Here is a 16,889-nt window from a genome sequence, read left to right on the forward strand (position 1 = left end):
CAGGTTGTCACGGGCAAGGAAAAGGCTAAATATTCTAGGTCTGAGGAATCAGGGAGGCAGAATGGTCACACAAATTGGAATATTAGTCTATAAGTTGAGTTCAACACTGGTTAACAAAGCAAACCCTTTCATTAAAGTCTTCCTTAAAAACAAACGAACAAAAAGACAAACATTTATAAGTACCTCTTTGCATCTTGTATTAAAAGCCATTTCCATCTTTCTTCTGGTTTCTGGGATACAACATTTCTTCATGACAGGAAAATAGTGTGGATATTTTAAGGTCACTTTATACTTGTCATCATCTGTCTTTTCTAAACTATCAATGAAATCATCAGGAAGACCACCTGCAAAAAATTCTCTCATATATCATTTTTTTCCACTCATTATTGGTTAATTTAACATTGGCATGGTGCCATTAAGAACTCTAGGAATTTTGTGGAGTAATTAAAATTCAAGTGAAATAATAACAATTCTTTTAATATCATGGGAGTGGTAGTTTGAAAACAGGTGTCTTAGAAGATGCTAATTCAAAATATGAATAGGCTTCAGTGCACTTGTACAGATGGTGTTTTGATGAAGAACAGGCGAAATGAGCCAAGCAAGATCCAGAGCAGAAAAAGAAGAGACTAGTTTAAGTTACAATGTAGGGGACATTGTAAGGCAAAAAAATGTTCAAGGCGCTAAAGGCTGTTAAACAACAGCATAAGTTAACTAAGAAAGATTATTTAATCCTCTCAGGACTGTCTCTAGAAACAGGATACAGTCTTATTAGCCTATAATCTAGGCATGGTTTGGTCGTCTTTTCTGCAGAAGAGCCAGTGGGTTCTTATAGAAGGGAATGGATCTTTTTTAAAAAACTTTTTAAACTCTGATTTGGCAAACTGTGAGATGACATTATCTGCCTAAATTATACGATTTAATCTAGAAAAATAACAAAACTTTACCAAGGTCAGCCTTAGAAAATACAAGGAAGGTATCATCCTCGTTGAGGTTTTTGTTAAAGTCAATGCACAGCTCACTCATTCTTTTCTTCATTGCTTTAATTTCCTGAAACAAAGATACAAATACAGGACATTAACAATTAATGAATTTTTTTTTTTAAAAAATTACTCATTTTAGAAAAAAGGGAGAGAGAGAAAGAGGGGTGAGGAGACAGAAGCATCAACTTATAGCAGTTGCTTCTCGTTTGTGCCTTGACCAGGCAAGCCCAGGGTTTCAAACCAATGACCTCAGCATTCCAGGTCGATGCTTTATCTACTATGTTACCACAGGTCAGACTTAAATGAATCTTTTATTTTCATTGCTATCAGTCAAGAAAGTTTCACTTTTATAAGAAGACTGACTTCTGTACCCTGAGGAAGTACTTTCTTAGAGATGTGCTCTATTAAAGAGCTTTCTGCACTCTTCTGTGTTGTCTCCCCGAGTATCTATATGGAACATGAACAAAATGGCAATCTTGGTGATGGGTTAGAAATTTTCATAAATTTGCAAGAACTAAGTAAGTTTAGGGGGGAGCAGTCAAAGCAGAATCTAGCACATAGTACACAACCAGTTGCTGAGTGCATGAATGAATCTGTTAGTCTATTAATAATAATCACATTCTGAATCTCTTCTAATTCAAAATTTTAATTTAGTAAGTGAGTACTTAGTGCTGAAGTAAGCTAAGGGATAAGAACTGAATAATTAATTCTATGGTTGCTTTAGAAAAAAAGGTTATGTCTTAGTTTTATAGAGCATTTGCAAACATATGTGATTTATGAGCCCCAAAGTTTCTCTAAAAAGAATTAGGAGGGAGATCAAAGGAAGCAATATGAATGGAACCACAAGGAAAAACATGGACTAATTTTTATTAATTTATTCCACTTTTCTGAAAATGCAATATAATGAAATTTACTTAAACCACACTGGTTCTCAATGAGTATCAACATCACCTGGGAATCTGTTAGAAATGCAAATTCTTGAGACTCACACCAGGTCTACTGAAACACAAACTCTCAGAGATGGGTTCCCATAATCAGAGTTTTAACAAGCTGTCCAGGTAATTCTGATTAACTTAAATTTGATACATACAGTGTCATTTTTGGACATTCTGGTGTCTCCCCAAGTTCCCATTCACTTTCTCCATACTCTACAGCAATCATGCAGTTTGAGTGGGACCTGATTTTATCTGAAGTTCCAGGGGTGTGACCTCTGCACCAGTTAGGTAATCCCATCTGCACCACAGTAGTGAATGGTTCAGATAACCTGGCCTGGCATTCCCCAATTCAAGGGGGACTCAGAATGATTCATATGATCTGATCTGGGCCACGAAGACATAAAGGGAGGTTTGATGGAGGCATCTCCGTGTCTTTTTAGATGGTGGGGTGTGGGGCAGCTGTGTTAGGCTTGCTCATTGGTTTACCGGCTGCAAGCCCTTTGCCTGATGGTACGTGAGTACATGAGTGTATGACTACACCACGTGTGTATAGCCTATGTAAGGGTATGGGTGCTTGCGCAAGAGAGAGATGGGGGATTGTTGGGCAGATTGACTGCCTGCCATTGTGAGGGGCCATTCTTGCTGTTTGTTTGCCTGAGAGGCGGTCTTCCCCTGGCTGTGTGCTTGTCCACCATTGTGTGACTTTATTAAATGAAATGGCCCAATGCTTTCTGGCTCCGTAGTTTCTGTACCGTCTGCCCGAATCCAATGTGGATCTGCCTGGCCTTGGCCACTGGCATTTCATGGGGTCTTTAAATTTGCAGCCATTTTAGAAATAACAGGAGCCAGCCTAACCAGGCAGTGGTTCAGTGCATAGAGAATCGGCCTGGGACGCTAAGGACCCAGGTTTGAAACCCTGCAGTCACCAGTTTAAGTGCGGGCTCATCCAGCTTGATCACAGGCTCACCACCTTGAGCGCGGACTGACCAGCTTAAGCGTGGGATCACAGAAATGGACCCATGGTCATTGGCTTGAGCCCAAAGGTCACAAGCTTGAGTCCAAGGTCTCTGGATTGAGCAAGGGGTCACTGGCTCAGCTGAAGCCCCTGGGGTCAAGGCATTTATGAGAAAGCAATCAATGAACTATTAAATTGCTGCAACTATGAGTTGATGCTTCTTATCTCTCTCCTTTCCTCTCTGACTCTGCTTGTCCCTCTCTCTTTCTCTCCTTCACTTAAAAAAAGAAAGAAATAACATGAGCCACCTTTGGAGAGCAGTAACCATGAAGAAAACAAAGTAGAGGAATAGAAAAATCAGGTGGCCAGTGATAACACTGAGCATCTGGATCAAACTAGCTAGCCCATGAAGCCTAACTACCTCTGGACCTTCCAGTTATACAAGCAAGTAAATCTCCTCTGTTGTCGTTAGATGGAACCAAACACATTCTAACTAACACAGTGTTTATGCATCGAACAGAATTGATGATTGGAAGGCAAGTCAGACAAGTGAGATCAGCCACATTTCTCCTGTAACTAGGATGAGGAGAATACAAGGCGTTCACAGGGCATTTAGGTAGGAGAAAGGTGCCCATATCTCAGTGGTGCCTTCAGGTATGTCTACCAAGCTGACATCACTTGGTCTGGTGTTTTTGTTTGTTTTTGTGAGGGAGAGAGAGGCACAGACAGGGACAGACAGGAAGGGAGAGAGATGAGAAGCATCAACTCATAGTTGTGGCACCTTAGTTGTTCATGGTCTGGATTTCTTTCAAACTTGTTTCTAGTTGTGCTGCCTAGAGGAACCACCTAGAAATAAATCATGAGTATTTTTTCTTTTCCAAGGAATGAGTTAATTCTATAGCTGAGTTTATTTCTGAAATTGGAAGATCTGACTGGCATTAGACAAAAGAAAAAGTTTTAGAAGCAGTTTTCAGCAGCTAATCTCTCCACATTTAAGAGACATGTATTAATCACAGGGTATTCCATTTCAAAGTGCTGATTTTAAACCTCTCCATTGGAAGGATTTTAATACCAGTGCCCTACCTCTGTAAGACCAAGGAATGAAAATACAAATCAACTCTTAAGGCCTGTGACTAGGTATCAGGGAATGAAGATAGAGCAGAGAAAACAAGCCCAGCACATATGAAACAAATAAAATTTGGACAGGGTTACAGACAAATTAAACTATCAGTTGTTCCTCAGTCACCATGAGGGGAATAGGAGTTACAGAATTTAAAACCATCAAATACATTGTAAATGGACTATTATGCATTATTTTCCATATTTAAAATGTGTTTCCCTATTTCCTGTTTTTGTTGTTGCATTTCATTTTATTTATTCTTCTTTTCTCCCACTAAGAAAAGCAAACATAAACTCACATTTTGTACTTGTTCTGGAAGATGGAGCCCGTTCCTTTTCCCCATTTTAACTGACTTTTCCAAGTATCGTCGGGCTTCAGGCTTTATCTTTCCCAGATCACAGGTTTCCTTAAATTAAAGAGTCAGATAACCATTCGGTTACAACAGTGTCTGGGTAAATTGTAAACTACAGGCCAAAGCAAATTTATTCTTCTTCTCTGTTGGGCTATGAAGCACATAGACTATTATGAGGCAGCCCCTCCTGAGGACCTAATTTCTTTTACGCTTTAGTGAGCCTCTGCTCATTTAAAACAGAAAAATTAAATAAATAAAAAGTTAACCAGAAGTGCCTTTCCCTGCATCAGAATCAAGAGTGCCAGTAACCGCCCCCCCCAAAACAAAAAAGAGTGCCTGTACCATTTGAAAGTGTGATAATAGAAACATTTGCATAATCTCATTCTGAGCATTCTTCATGACTGACTGATCTCTTTCATAAAATATAGTCCTTATCACATATCATCTGGATTTAATTTTCTATCATTTGCTAACCTAGTTCCACTTGAGAGGCAGGCATAAAAATAAAGGGCCAATTCCACACAAATGGAGAGTGGGACTCTTTTGCCAACATACCAAAAATGGACATTTGTATAAAAACCTCAGCCAAAGGCTTCCAACACTTTATTTATTTATTTTTTTAACAGAGGCAGAGATAGACAGGGACAGACAGACAGGAACGGAGAGAGATGAGAAGCATCAACCATCAGTTTCTCGTTGCGTTGCGACTTCTTAGTTGTTCATTGATTGCTTTCTCACATGTGCCTTGACCGTGGCCTTCAGCAGACCGAGTAACCCCCTGCTGGAGCCAGCGACCTTGGGTCCAAGCTGGTGAGCTCTTTGCTCAAGCCAGATGAGCCCGCGCTCAAGCTGGCGACCTCGGGGTCTCGAACCTGGGTCCTTCCGCATCCCAGTCTGACGCTCTATCCACTGCACCACCACCTGGTCAGGCGGCTTCCAACACTTTAAAAATGCCTACTGTCATTTGGCAAGCAAGATCAGGGGACAACAGCAAGCTGGGTCTGAACAAGTATCTGGGGAAAATGAGTCAGCATGGCGCACAGAGGAAGGACGCTGGATGGTATGTTTTAACCTTGCTCAAGAGAACAAAGGGCCCTGAAGGAAAAGAAAACATTTCCCTGGCCATCGCTAGGTAGAGAAATACCAGACGTTTCTTCAAAACAGGTGGCTGAATATAAATAGCACATCAGGAAGGCTGGTCAGTTTGTGGTCCCTGGGAGGAAATGAACTCTAGACAGAGGAGTAACAGATTCAATTTGGTTGAAAGTCAATGAGGGACCTCTGTCTCAAGAGCCTTAGAGACCTCTGGTTGCACTCTCTCCATGAAAGACCCAGGTCTGAACTTTATATTTTCCCAACTAATTAGATTTTTTTCTTTTTTCTTTCCTTCTTTTTTTTTTTTTTTTTAGCGAGAGACAAACAGGAAGGGAGAGAGATGAGAAGCAGCAACTCCTAGTTATGGCACTTTAGTAGCTCACTGGTTCCTTTCTCATATGTGCATTGAACAGGGGGCTCCAGCTGAGCCAGTGACCCCTTGCTCAAGCCAGCAACTTTGGGCTTCAAGCCAGCAACCTTTGGGCTCAAGCCAGTGACCATGGGGTCATGTCTATGATCCCACGCTCTAGCTGGTGACCTCGGGGTTTTGAACCTGGGTCCTCAGTGTCCCAGGTCAATGCTCTAACCACTGTGCTGCCACCTGGTCCAGCCCAACTAATTAGATCTTTAAAAGAACTAATTAGATCTTAGCTTTAAATTTTTTTTAAATTTTTTTTTATACTTTTATTAATTTTTTTTTTTTTTTTTTACAGAGACAGAGAGTGAGTCAGAGAGAGAAATAGACAGGGACAGGCAGGAACGGAGAGAGATGAGAAGCATCAATCATTAGTTTTTCATTGCGTGTTGCAACACCTTAGTTGTTCATTGATTGCTTTCTCATATGTGCCTTGACCGCGGGCCTTCAGCAGACCAAGTAACCCCTTGCTGGAGCCAGCAACCTTGGGTTCAAGCTGGTGGGCTTTTGCTCAAACCAGATGAGCCCGTGCTCAAGCTGGTGACCTTGGGGTCTCGAACCTGGGTCTTCTGTATCCCAGTCCGACGCTCTATCCACTGCGCCACTGCCTGGTCAGGCTAGATCTTAGCTTTAGAGTCAGCCTTTTAGATTGTTGGCACAAGGCTCTTCCTGCAATAATTCTGTAATTTTTTCATTTAAAAATTTCTTTTATTGATTGAACCTTAGAGAGAGAAAAAAACATCAATTTGTTGGTCCACTTATCTATGTATTTGTTGGCTGATTCTTTTTTATTTTTTAAAGATTTTATTTATTCATTTTAGAGAGGAGAGAGAGAGAGAAAAGGGGAGGAGGAGCAGGAAGCATCAATTCTCATATGTGCCTTGACCAAGCAAGCCCAGGGTTTTGAACTGGCAACCTCAGTGTTCCAGGTCAACACTTTATCCACTGTGCCACCAAAGGTCAGGCCATTGGTTGATTCTTATATGTGCCCTGACCAGAGATCAAACCTACAACTTGACATATTGTGACAACGCTCCAACCAACTGGGCTACCTGGCCAGGAACTTTTTACATGAAGCAGATAAATACAGTTGTACTCTAACTGAGGGTACAACAATCTGTATCTCACCTTGCCTACCAGTAAAAAAATGTTATGTCACAGTAGTAAAGCACTTGTGCATACATTACTCACAGTTTCCTCTGACTTTATTCTCAGGGGAGGCAGAGAATAATTAGAGTCATTTTTTCCATTATAATCTCCTTTTACGTCTGTGGAGCATTTCTGAGCCTGCTGGCATGACTGGAGTTGGAACCCTCTCTGGCTGGTTTGGCACACCCTGGGATCTCAGCAGCAGGTGTCCGCAATGGGAGGAAACTCAGCATGGCTGGGAGATAACGGCCATGAGCTGGTTCCCTCAGGGATGGCTAGCAGTTCAAATTGCAGCGTTTTCGCGGATGTGATGATTAACCAAGCTGATCACAGCTGGATTGACCAGTGCCAGGAAGTCTGTCCTGAGGTGTGGGGCATGGCAATCCTGGAAGTTATAAGGTTAGGGAGATCGTAGGCAGGAGCTGTGCAGTGGGGGAAGAGGAAAAAAATCACTCAAGAGAAGGACCTGCAAGAGCTGGATACGTTGTGAAGGACCCAAGTGAGCAGGTGGAGGTGGAGAGTGAGGGCCTTCCCCGGCAGGGCAGTAAGCCAGGAGAGGAGCCAGGCACACAGGGACAGCAGTGTGGGTACTTGGGTGCTGGGGGTTCACCCGGTCACATTTATTCCTGGGGTAGGACAGAGGCCCATCGCCAGTCTCACCAACTGATGTAAACAGAATTACTCCACACTCAGGATGGACTTTCACATCAGGTGTGCCTGTACTTGCTAAGTCTGGGCTGCTACTTCAGAAAGCTTGGCAATATATTCAGCATACTAAACTCCAAATTCACGGTCTAGGTTTGGTAAAACTACTTAACCTCCAAATGGGTGATACAAGTGTAATCAGGTGGAAGGATGTTTTGAGAAAAACCATTCCTGAATTAGGCCTAGAAAATATGACTGTTACTGAAATATGTACCTTGCCACAAAAAATGACACAACAAAAATCTGACTCAGTTGTAACCTGACCCCTTTTGCCAGTCAGACTCAGAGGTCTTGGGAAATCTCCGGAGTTCTCTGGTAGGAGTAAGGCACTTCTAAAATGTGCTTCTGAAGCACATTCCTGACATTATGAGAAGATCATAATATTCTCCCTTATACCTGCCAGGCAAGGTCAGAATTACAGCCCAAGGATTTTCTAAAAGGAAACTGGTCAACACTTCTAGACCGCCCTGCTGCAGCTGCACTTTCCTTCCTGAGCAAGACCTTAATGCACCTGAATCGGAACCCTGTCTCAGACCGTCTGGGGTGAAGTTTCTCCTCTTTAGGAGTAGGGGGGTGCAAGGGGGATAAAGTTCTCTAAAGTAATTTTCAAATATATATATAACCTGACAACAGAGCTCTTTTTAAATCTCTGCGGTGACAAGAGTTAGTTCCTCCTTAACTTCCTCCTGTAACAAAGAGTTTTTGTTTAAGTGTGAACACGCACGCACATACACATGCACACACTCTTATACATATGTTTGTATCATGCACACTCATTTTACAGACTGGAGGTAAATGAGTTTCCAAAGGTCACACAACTATTTAATGGTAAAAATAGGGGTAGAAATAAATTCTTCAAATTCTTAGTTTAGTACTTTGGCCAATATGACATACAACTACATTACCATTTTTAAATCACAATTCTTTGGTATTTCATAATAAAAAGGTGAAAAATTTTCTTAATTTTCCTGAAATCCTCCTGTTCTGTCCCATGACATTTTGTCCTTTACTTCACAAGACCTTCACATTTCTAATTAGTAAAATATGTAAATAAAAATTTATTTAAGTGGGATTTTTGTATTGTGTATACAAAGTAGAAATTACAATATTATTAAAAGAACTCAGAGGATTAACCTAGTATACTCCTCTGAATATCACTTAGAGAAACTGATTCATAAACTTCAAATATGCTAGAGAAATATAAGACAAGAGTATGGTAATTCAGATCGTATTATTGCAAAAGCTTACACAAAGGTATAACTTGTTTAATTAAATGTGCCACATTTGCAGTTTTTTCTGGTCCTATTTTTCAGTCAGTACATTTACTGTTAGGTTTTTATCCTATTATTATGAAGAGGACATGCTTAGGCAACTGTCTAAATTTCGGATAGAAGGGCTGCCGAAATGTGTGCCTGCTGACTGTTAGCTCAATATACCATCACCAGGTTCACAGGCAGAAAGAAGGCACTGGGAGTGGGGAACCAACAGGCCTGAAGACACATTTTAATTGGGGCTAGTTCAGATCCATCTGACATACATTTACTGAGCCTATTTACACCAGGTACCAAGAAAACAAAGATGAATATCATTGAGGTGCTCTAACTCACATGGAAAAGAAAAGATATGTTAGCAAATAATGTCTACCATGTGGTAAATAAAAAGAAAGGTAAGTACCTGGGAAGCACAAAAGAGGGGTACCTGTCTAAAGAGGAAACTAATGCAAGGTAGTCGATGCTTTGTACGGTGCCCTTAGGCTTTTAAGAGCTTGACAAAGGTGCAAGAGTCAGAAGTATTTATTTTGACCAATGATTGGACTCAATACAGTTCAAAATGGCAGAAGGCTTGGTAAGCAATGGGAATCACCACTACCATGCTGAATTTGGGACATAGTTTTCTTCCATCCCCCTTTCCCCCCTTTCTTCCCCCTTTCCTCTTTCCTTGTTTCCCTTTCTCCTTCCTCCTCCTCCTCTCTCTCTCTTTTTTCTGCCATGGTTTTAAGAAACAGGTTCTTGTATTTTATTTTGGCACTAGGTCTCCATGACTGTTAAGAGTACATTACAATACTAAATCCCAGGATCTATTCATTTACACTGTAACGGTAAGACTCTCCTGTTTAAATCACTAACTGGCTAAGATGAACTGGCAGGACCAAAGCCCACAGCTCTAAAAACATATAACTAATATTACAACAGATACCTGTATTTCCCAATGTAGCTCACATAATCCAGACTCTATCTCACTAAAGAACCCCTCTTCTGTACTTACTACCGAGCAGGCCACGGGAAGAACGTATTATATGTCTGCATCATTTTAAAATGGAGACACTGGACTTGTTTTCTCACCAGTCTGGCTGGAAAGAGTATCTGTTAAACCTTTTTTATCTTTGCTGGCTTATTAGCCAACAATTGAGAAATCTTTATCAGAACTGGAACAGGAGATTCACCATTTATTAAAGTGTCCAATTCTAGCAGAAAACTGATACTGATAGTTCTAAATTTTACAAAAACACTGCCCAAATAAACATAATTATTTGTCAAAGAAGGTATTTAAAGGTAACTAAATTTACCAAATAAGCTCCAGTGCATAAACAAACACCGCAGTTTTTTTATTATTATTATTATTCTGATGTAGCCTTAACAGACATTGTGAAAGCTCCTAACAATGTCCCACAGTAACCCATATGGATGAGAGTAACGACTCCATTAGAGGGGGAAACATGGGACCAAATCTGAAACCACTATAAATGACTACAGTAAAATCCTGAAGTGAACCAGACCTAGTGGATATACAAATCTGAAAACTGTGCTGGAGTTCAACAGGTCACTATGTGGAGCTAGTCTACTGTCTAGTCACTATACAGGCAACAATTTGTGCCCGGACTTAGCGGGGTCAGTCCACAATATATACAAAATTTAAAGGTATAACAAAAAAAATCTAAAGTGACAAACCTCCCATATCCTGATAACATTCATATGACTCAGAGAAGGTAGAATCGTAACAAAGACATTAGACTCAATTAATAACATTAAGATTGAAATACCATAAAAATGTTTTTAATTGAAGTATAGTTAGCATATAATATATTAGTTTCTGGTATACAACATAGTGATACAACATTTATGATGTGATCACCACACTAAGGCTAGTGACCATCTGTCTATTTGCATGATATAATCAGAGTAGGCAAATCCACAGAGACAGAAAGCAGATTGGCAGTTGCTAGGGGTTGGGGGAGGAGAAAAGGGAAGTAACTTTTTATTGCGGGTCAAAGGTTTTTACTTTTTATTGTAGATTATTTTCCTTTTAAAAGAATTCATAACATCATTTACCTGTAAATAAACAATTCTCAGAAATATGTCTTCTCTCATGCTCATCTCGATATCAAAACGAGAAAGTCTTTTGTCCGCTTCTGTACTTGCTGCCCGCACTTCTTTGTCAGAGGAGACATGCTGAGGAAAGTCTAGCATGGTTCGTTCCACTGTTAATAGAGGAGAAAACTGTAAGGACTCGTCAGTCAATATTAAGAAAAATACCTCCTATCTAGATGAATGATTATCCTAATAAAAGTTTTTCATTTTATACTTTCTGTAAAAGTTCCTAAGCCTATCAAAAGCAGCACTTAATGCAGGGCTTTGCAGTCCCAGTGGCATTATTCGGAACAATAAGGGTGTGCACTGAGCACTTATTAAGTATGCTCTGGGTGTAATTTTCTAGCTGGGAGTATAGAAAGATAGACATAGTTCTCACACTGAGGCATTTTATAATCTGGGGATGGGGGTGGGGAACAGCACATAAAGGATAAAAAACAATACAGGACAGAGTGGTTTAGTTGTCAAATAAATGGGAGAGTAACTCAAAGGCAGCAATGCCAAGGGCTGGGCACTATGCAGCAGCTCATGGAGAAGGCTGGACCTTTGAGGATGGTGGGGCAAGGGGAAGAGCTCAGTGGAGGCCTGCAGAAGTAGAGAGTGCAAGCTGGGGGGAGGGCAGAGACCGAAGATGTTTAAAAATAAGCACACCAATTTAGAAGGATTACTTTTATTTAGAAGAGAAGTTCTTAACCTTTACAACAGACTTATTAAAGAATTAAATCTAAATTACAAACCTTCCCCCAATGCAAACATTCATAAAAAAATAAAGAGTCCCATATAAGTTCAGAAGATTCCCAGGAAACTCAGCAGACACATCCAGTAAGAGCTGAATATTGGGAGAATAATAATATTCCTGTTAAATGAAGGTGCTAATGTAGTCTACTCTAATTTTCACATTTTAAAGTTTGTTCTTGAGTTTTTCATGTACTTGTACTTTGACTTTAACTGGGCAATTAAATAACTCATACTATATGTCAATAACCCATACTATAGAACCAAATGAGTATGGTTTATAGTGATGGGTATGGTTATGCTGTGACAATAAACACATTTTTACTTTATCTATAGTACTTTATCAAGGTATTGTAAATAGGTCAAGTTTACACATGCAATATATGGTAAACAGTAAACCTATCCTATATATACCAAGAAACTGTATAGTTAGACAAACTACCTTATTCTTATCAGTTCTCTTAAATCGTCGTTAAAAATAAAGGTATAAAGAAATAGCCAAAAATTCTAAATAAGTTGATAATGTATGCGTGTTTTTTTTAAGTGAAAGCAGGGGAGACAGTGACATAGACTCCCACATACACCTTGACTGGGATCCACATAGCAACCCCTATCCGGGGCTGATGCTGGAATCAACCAAGCTATTTTTAGCACCTGAGGTTGATGCTTAGACCAACTGAGCTATCCTCAGTGCCCAGCTGATGCTTAAACCAATCAAGCCACTGGCTGCAGGAGGGGAAGAGGGAGAAAAAGAAGAGTGAGACAGGGAGAGAAGCAGATGGCCACTTCTCTTGTGTGCCCTGACCAGGAATTGAACCAGGGACAGCAATATGCTGGGTCAATGCTCCATCCACTGAGCAAACTGGCCAGGGAAATTCATAATGTGTTTTAAAAAATCAAACTAGATAATTATTTTTTAGGAGTTGATTTAGTATATAATTTTATGTACCTTAATTAAAGAATAAACATTTACTTTTTTTTTTTCTCTTTTTTTTTTTGTATTTTTCTGAAGCTGGAAACGGGGAGAGACAGTCAGACAGACTCCCGCATGCGCCCGACCGGGATCCACCCGGCACGCCCACCAGGGGCGATGCTCTGCCCCTCTGGGGCGTTGCTCTGCGGTGACCAGAGCCACTCTAGCGCCTGGGGCAGAGGCCAAGTGGCCATCCCCAGCGCCCGGGCCATCTTTGCTCCAATGGAGCCTTGGCTGCAGGAGGGGAAGAGAGAGACAGAGAGGAAGGAGGGGGTGGGGGTGGAGAAGCAATGGGTGCTTCTCCTATGTGCCCTGGCCGGGAATCGAACCCGGGTCCCCCGCACGCCAGGCCGATGCTCTACCGCTGAGCCAACCGGCCAGGGCCGAAACATTTACATTTTAATACAGCACTTAAGTGATATAATTGACTGTATACTTATAATTTCTGTTAACTTTTTAAAATGAGCGCAAAAAGATATTAAGAGGGATAAAATTGCTCAGGAACTTAAATGGGCAGCATAAAATACAGAAATCTAAAATCAGAAACATATTCTTAAACAAACAATAATACTGGATACCATTTCCTTCCTTACTTTGCCACAAAGACCTGAAACCACACTTACACTCAGGCTGCCAAACTATAAACAATGCTGATGTCCAGTACCTGACACTAGACAAGTGGGGTTTTAATAGCTCTTGCTGGAGGCAGAACGAACTCTGAGAACATACACAGATAAGGGGAAGTTAGCCTATTCTAAGGATGATTAATCCACAAAGATAAATTTATGGGGGAGTAAGAAGAAACATAATAAAACTAAAAGTATATCTAAAAGATGTATTATTGGGGATTTCTGACCAAGTGGTGGCACAGTGGATAGAGCATCGACTTGGGACTCTAAGGACGCAGGTTCAAAACCTCGAGGTCATGGGCTTGAGTGCAAGCTCATCCAGCTTAAGTGCAGAGTCACTGGCTTGAGTGTGGGATCACAGATATGACGCTATGGTCACTGTCTTGAGCCCAAAGGTTGCTGACTTGAAGCCCAAGGTTGCTGGCTTAAGCCCATGGTCACTGACTTGAGCAAGGGGTCACTGCCTCCGCTAGAGTCCCCCAGTCAAGGCACATATGAGAAGCAATCAATGAACTAAAGTGCCACAACTACGAGCTGATGCTTCTCTTATTCCCTTCCTGTCTCTTTCTCTCTCTCTGTCTCTCTGAATCTTGCTAAAAAAAAAAAAAAGAAAGTATTGGGCCCTGGCCGGTTGGCTCAGAGGTAGAGCGTCGGCCTGGCGTGCGGGGGACCTGGGTTCGATTCCCGGCCAGGGCACATAGGAGAAGCGCCCATTTGCTTCTCCACACCCCCCCCCTCCTTCCTCTCTGTCCCTCTCTTCCCCTCCCACAGCCAAGGCTCCATTGGAGCAAAAGACGGCCCAGGTGCTGGAGATGGCTCCTTGACCTCTGCCCCAGGTGCTAGAGTGGCTCTGGTTGCGGCAGAGCGACGTCCCGGAGGGGCAGAGCATCGCCCCCTGGTGGGCGTGCCAGGTGGATCCCGGTCGGGCGCATGCCGGAGTTTGTCTGTCTCTCCCCGTTTCCAGCTTCAGAAAATTAAAAAAAAGAAGAAGAAGAAAAAAAGAAAGTATTGGGGAAAAAGATAATTCTTTAAAAAATATTTCATTTGTTATTTCCCCACCAGTTTTTATATTTGTTGTGTCTAAGTTACCAGGCTGACACACCATCTTGGCCATAAGTGACTGAAGAAGTGAGTATCTGAAGCAAGGACAAGCCACAAACAGGGTGGGAAGTGCATATGGAATTGCCTATTGGGAAAGCTCTGCTGAATGGGAACCAACCCATCCCTTTTGACTTGAACTACAGAGACCAATCAGATCTTTTTTATTAAGCTTAAACATAAGACTTGTAGCAAGGTTCAGTGGCCATTGTGAGTGAGGCAGTTAGTAGTTGAGGCAGAAACTGAAAGAGCAGAGGTCAGAGAATGTAGCCAAGTCCCCATTATGGTAAGACATATGGTAGGGAACTCTTGGTGTTGAGGGGTTGGAGAGGATAAAGCAATAACCAGGTCACTAGTGCTGTGGAGGATACTGAACAACCTACCTAATTCCAGAAGACATACTAATGTTTATGATAACCAGTTTGACAGATATAGTACTATGTTCTTATGAAGCCTGGATACACAGCCATGGTTGTTCAGTCATAATTATCCTACAGAATACATCCAACCCAGAAAGGTAACTACTGTGAATTTTAATTTCTTATAACTCAAAGCATCTAACACACATAATAAAAGTAATATATTTTAAGTGTAGGAAAAATTAAAAATAGAGAAAAGTAAAAAATCAACTGTAAACTCTTCACCCAAGATATTAACCATTATTAAAATCTGTGTTATTAAATTATTAAAAATGTATACTGGTTTTCCTTCTATGTCTTTTTTTCTATGTCATTAAATACTGCTTCTAAACATAATTTTAATGGCTGCACAGTGTTCCAGAGGGTGAATGTATCATAATTTATTTAGTCATTCTATTAGTTGATACTCAGGGGTTGTTTCCAAGCTTTTATTATGATAGAGTACCTGTTTATACATGAATTTATACAGATTCTTTACTGTATCTGATTATATCCTTAGAGCAAATGCACAGAAATGGAATTACTAGGCCAGGATTTAAACTTCTTGAATATTTTCATATATACTGCCAATGCTCTCCAGAAAGAAGCTGTAATGAGAGTGTACATTTTATAGCACCTTTGCCAACATAATAAAAATTGTAAATCTTAATTTAATTCCAAGCAATTTATTAATCATTATGTAAAAATCAATGTCTTGTAAAATTGGAAAACAAATTGCCAAGACAGAATACATGAACCGGTTTCCAACGCCCACAAAATGAAACAGTGATGTGCTATTGCATCCTACTCACCTATATACTTCACCTCTACATCTGCTAGTGCCTGCAAACAGTTCTTGTAAGTTACTTCCTCAAGGTCAAGCATTCCAATGGCATCGTACACCTGTTTGGTCTGTACAATGAGCTCCTCAGTTCTTGTTTTAATTTGCTCTGGTGAAAGGTCCCATCTTAAAATATTTCTGCCAGCCGCAGTATAGGAAGACATTGACTGAAGAGGAGACATCACTTCTCTTCCTAAAGTCATTCTGAATAAAACCCTGCAACCACCAATCCTAAGAAGAATCAGAAAAAAGAATAAAAATTAGGCATTTCTGTTGGTTTAAAGTAACATACAAAGGGATACTATCTAATTAAGTTTAAATTAAAAATAACTTTTTAATAAACTGAGCAAGTTTCTTTCAGGTGAACTCATATGCACAAAACTCAATGTTCGTGTAAAAGTGTCAATGCAGGAATCAGACTCTTGGGGAGGGGGGTTTTACGGGATATCCTGACAGGACCTGCTAACCATTTCTGGGCAATAACTTTGGTATTATGTGAGATGGCAGGCAGGAGGCCTGATGTGTTTGGGTGAGTAAGCCAAGGAGAGGCTGGATGATTAAGTGAGAAACAAGGGATTCTTGGTTAAACTGACGACTTCATTTGGGAACCAAAAACTTTAACAAATCTCTTGGACCTTGAGCCACTATTTTCCCTGGAAAGTATGCATTTTTTTTCTAGCAAAATTTTGTTGAAGGTTACATTATTGAGGAATGAGTTGAGTTGGCATAATATACTAGAAATCTGAAGACCTGCAGGAGATTTAAAACCAGCTCGTTAGAACTTTTTAATAGATTGGGAAATTATCAAATGCACATGAGTCATGTTTTAATATACTGTACAATGGGTAGACAGGCTGTCCATTGTACCACTTATTTCTTTGAATTCTCAGGCATGATTTGGTAGTGCAAGAACTCTGTAACAATAAAAAATTCAATAAAAAATAACTATCTGGAGTGACGTCAGAGAAATGGCGCCATGAGAGGTGCTCCCGATCTCTCCCCTTGAAATTTCAACAAATTCAACAACTAAAGACAGAGAAAATATCTCAGGAGCACCTGAAATATACACACACCAGACAAAGGTATGATTGGGCGAAAAGGTGGCTGAATATATAATTCACTCTGAAGGAAATAAGACGGA

General features: G+C 40.6%; 1 protein-coding gene across 4 annotated transcripts in view; it reads right to left on the minus strand.

The window, feature by feature from the left end:
• Positions 1-16,889, minus strand: part of NLN (neurolysin) — a 107,816-nt gene that overhangs the window by 49,397 nt on the left and 41,530 nt on the right. For 3 of the 4 annotated variants that reach the window (XM_066242115.1, XM_066242131.1, XM_066242107.1), the window contains exons 2-6: positions 15,720-15,979; positions 11,036-11,184; positions 4,289-4,396; positions 945-1,047; positions 184-344 (exon numbers count right to left, since the gene is read on the minus strand). In XM_066242115.1, coding sequence (XP_066098212.1) covers positions 184-344; positions 945-1,047; positions 4,289-4,396; positions 11,036-11,184; positions 15,720-15,979 — 781 coding nt within the window. The remainder of the gene's footprint in view (positions 1-183; positions 345-944; positions 1,048-4,288; positions 4,397-11,035; positions 11,185-15,719; positions 15,980-16,889) is intronic. The other variant, XM_066242125.1, reaches the window with a different exon arrangement.

Source organism: Saccopteryx bilineata, chromosome 1, assembly GCF_036850765.1.
Source record: "Saccopteryx bilineata isolate mSacBil1 chromosome 1, mSacBil1_pri_phased_curated, whole genome shotgun sequence".
In the NCBI taxonomy this organism is placed as follows: Eukaryota; Metazoa; Chordata; class Mammalia; order Chiroptera; family Emballonuridae; genus Saccopteryx; species Saccopteryx bilineata.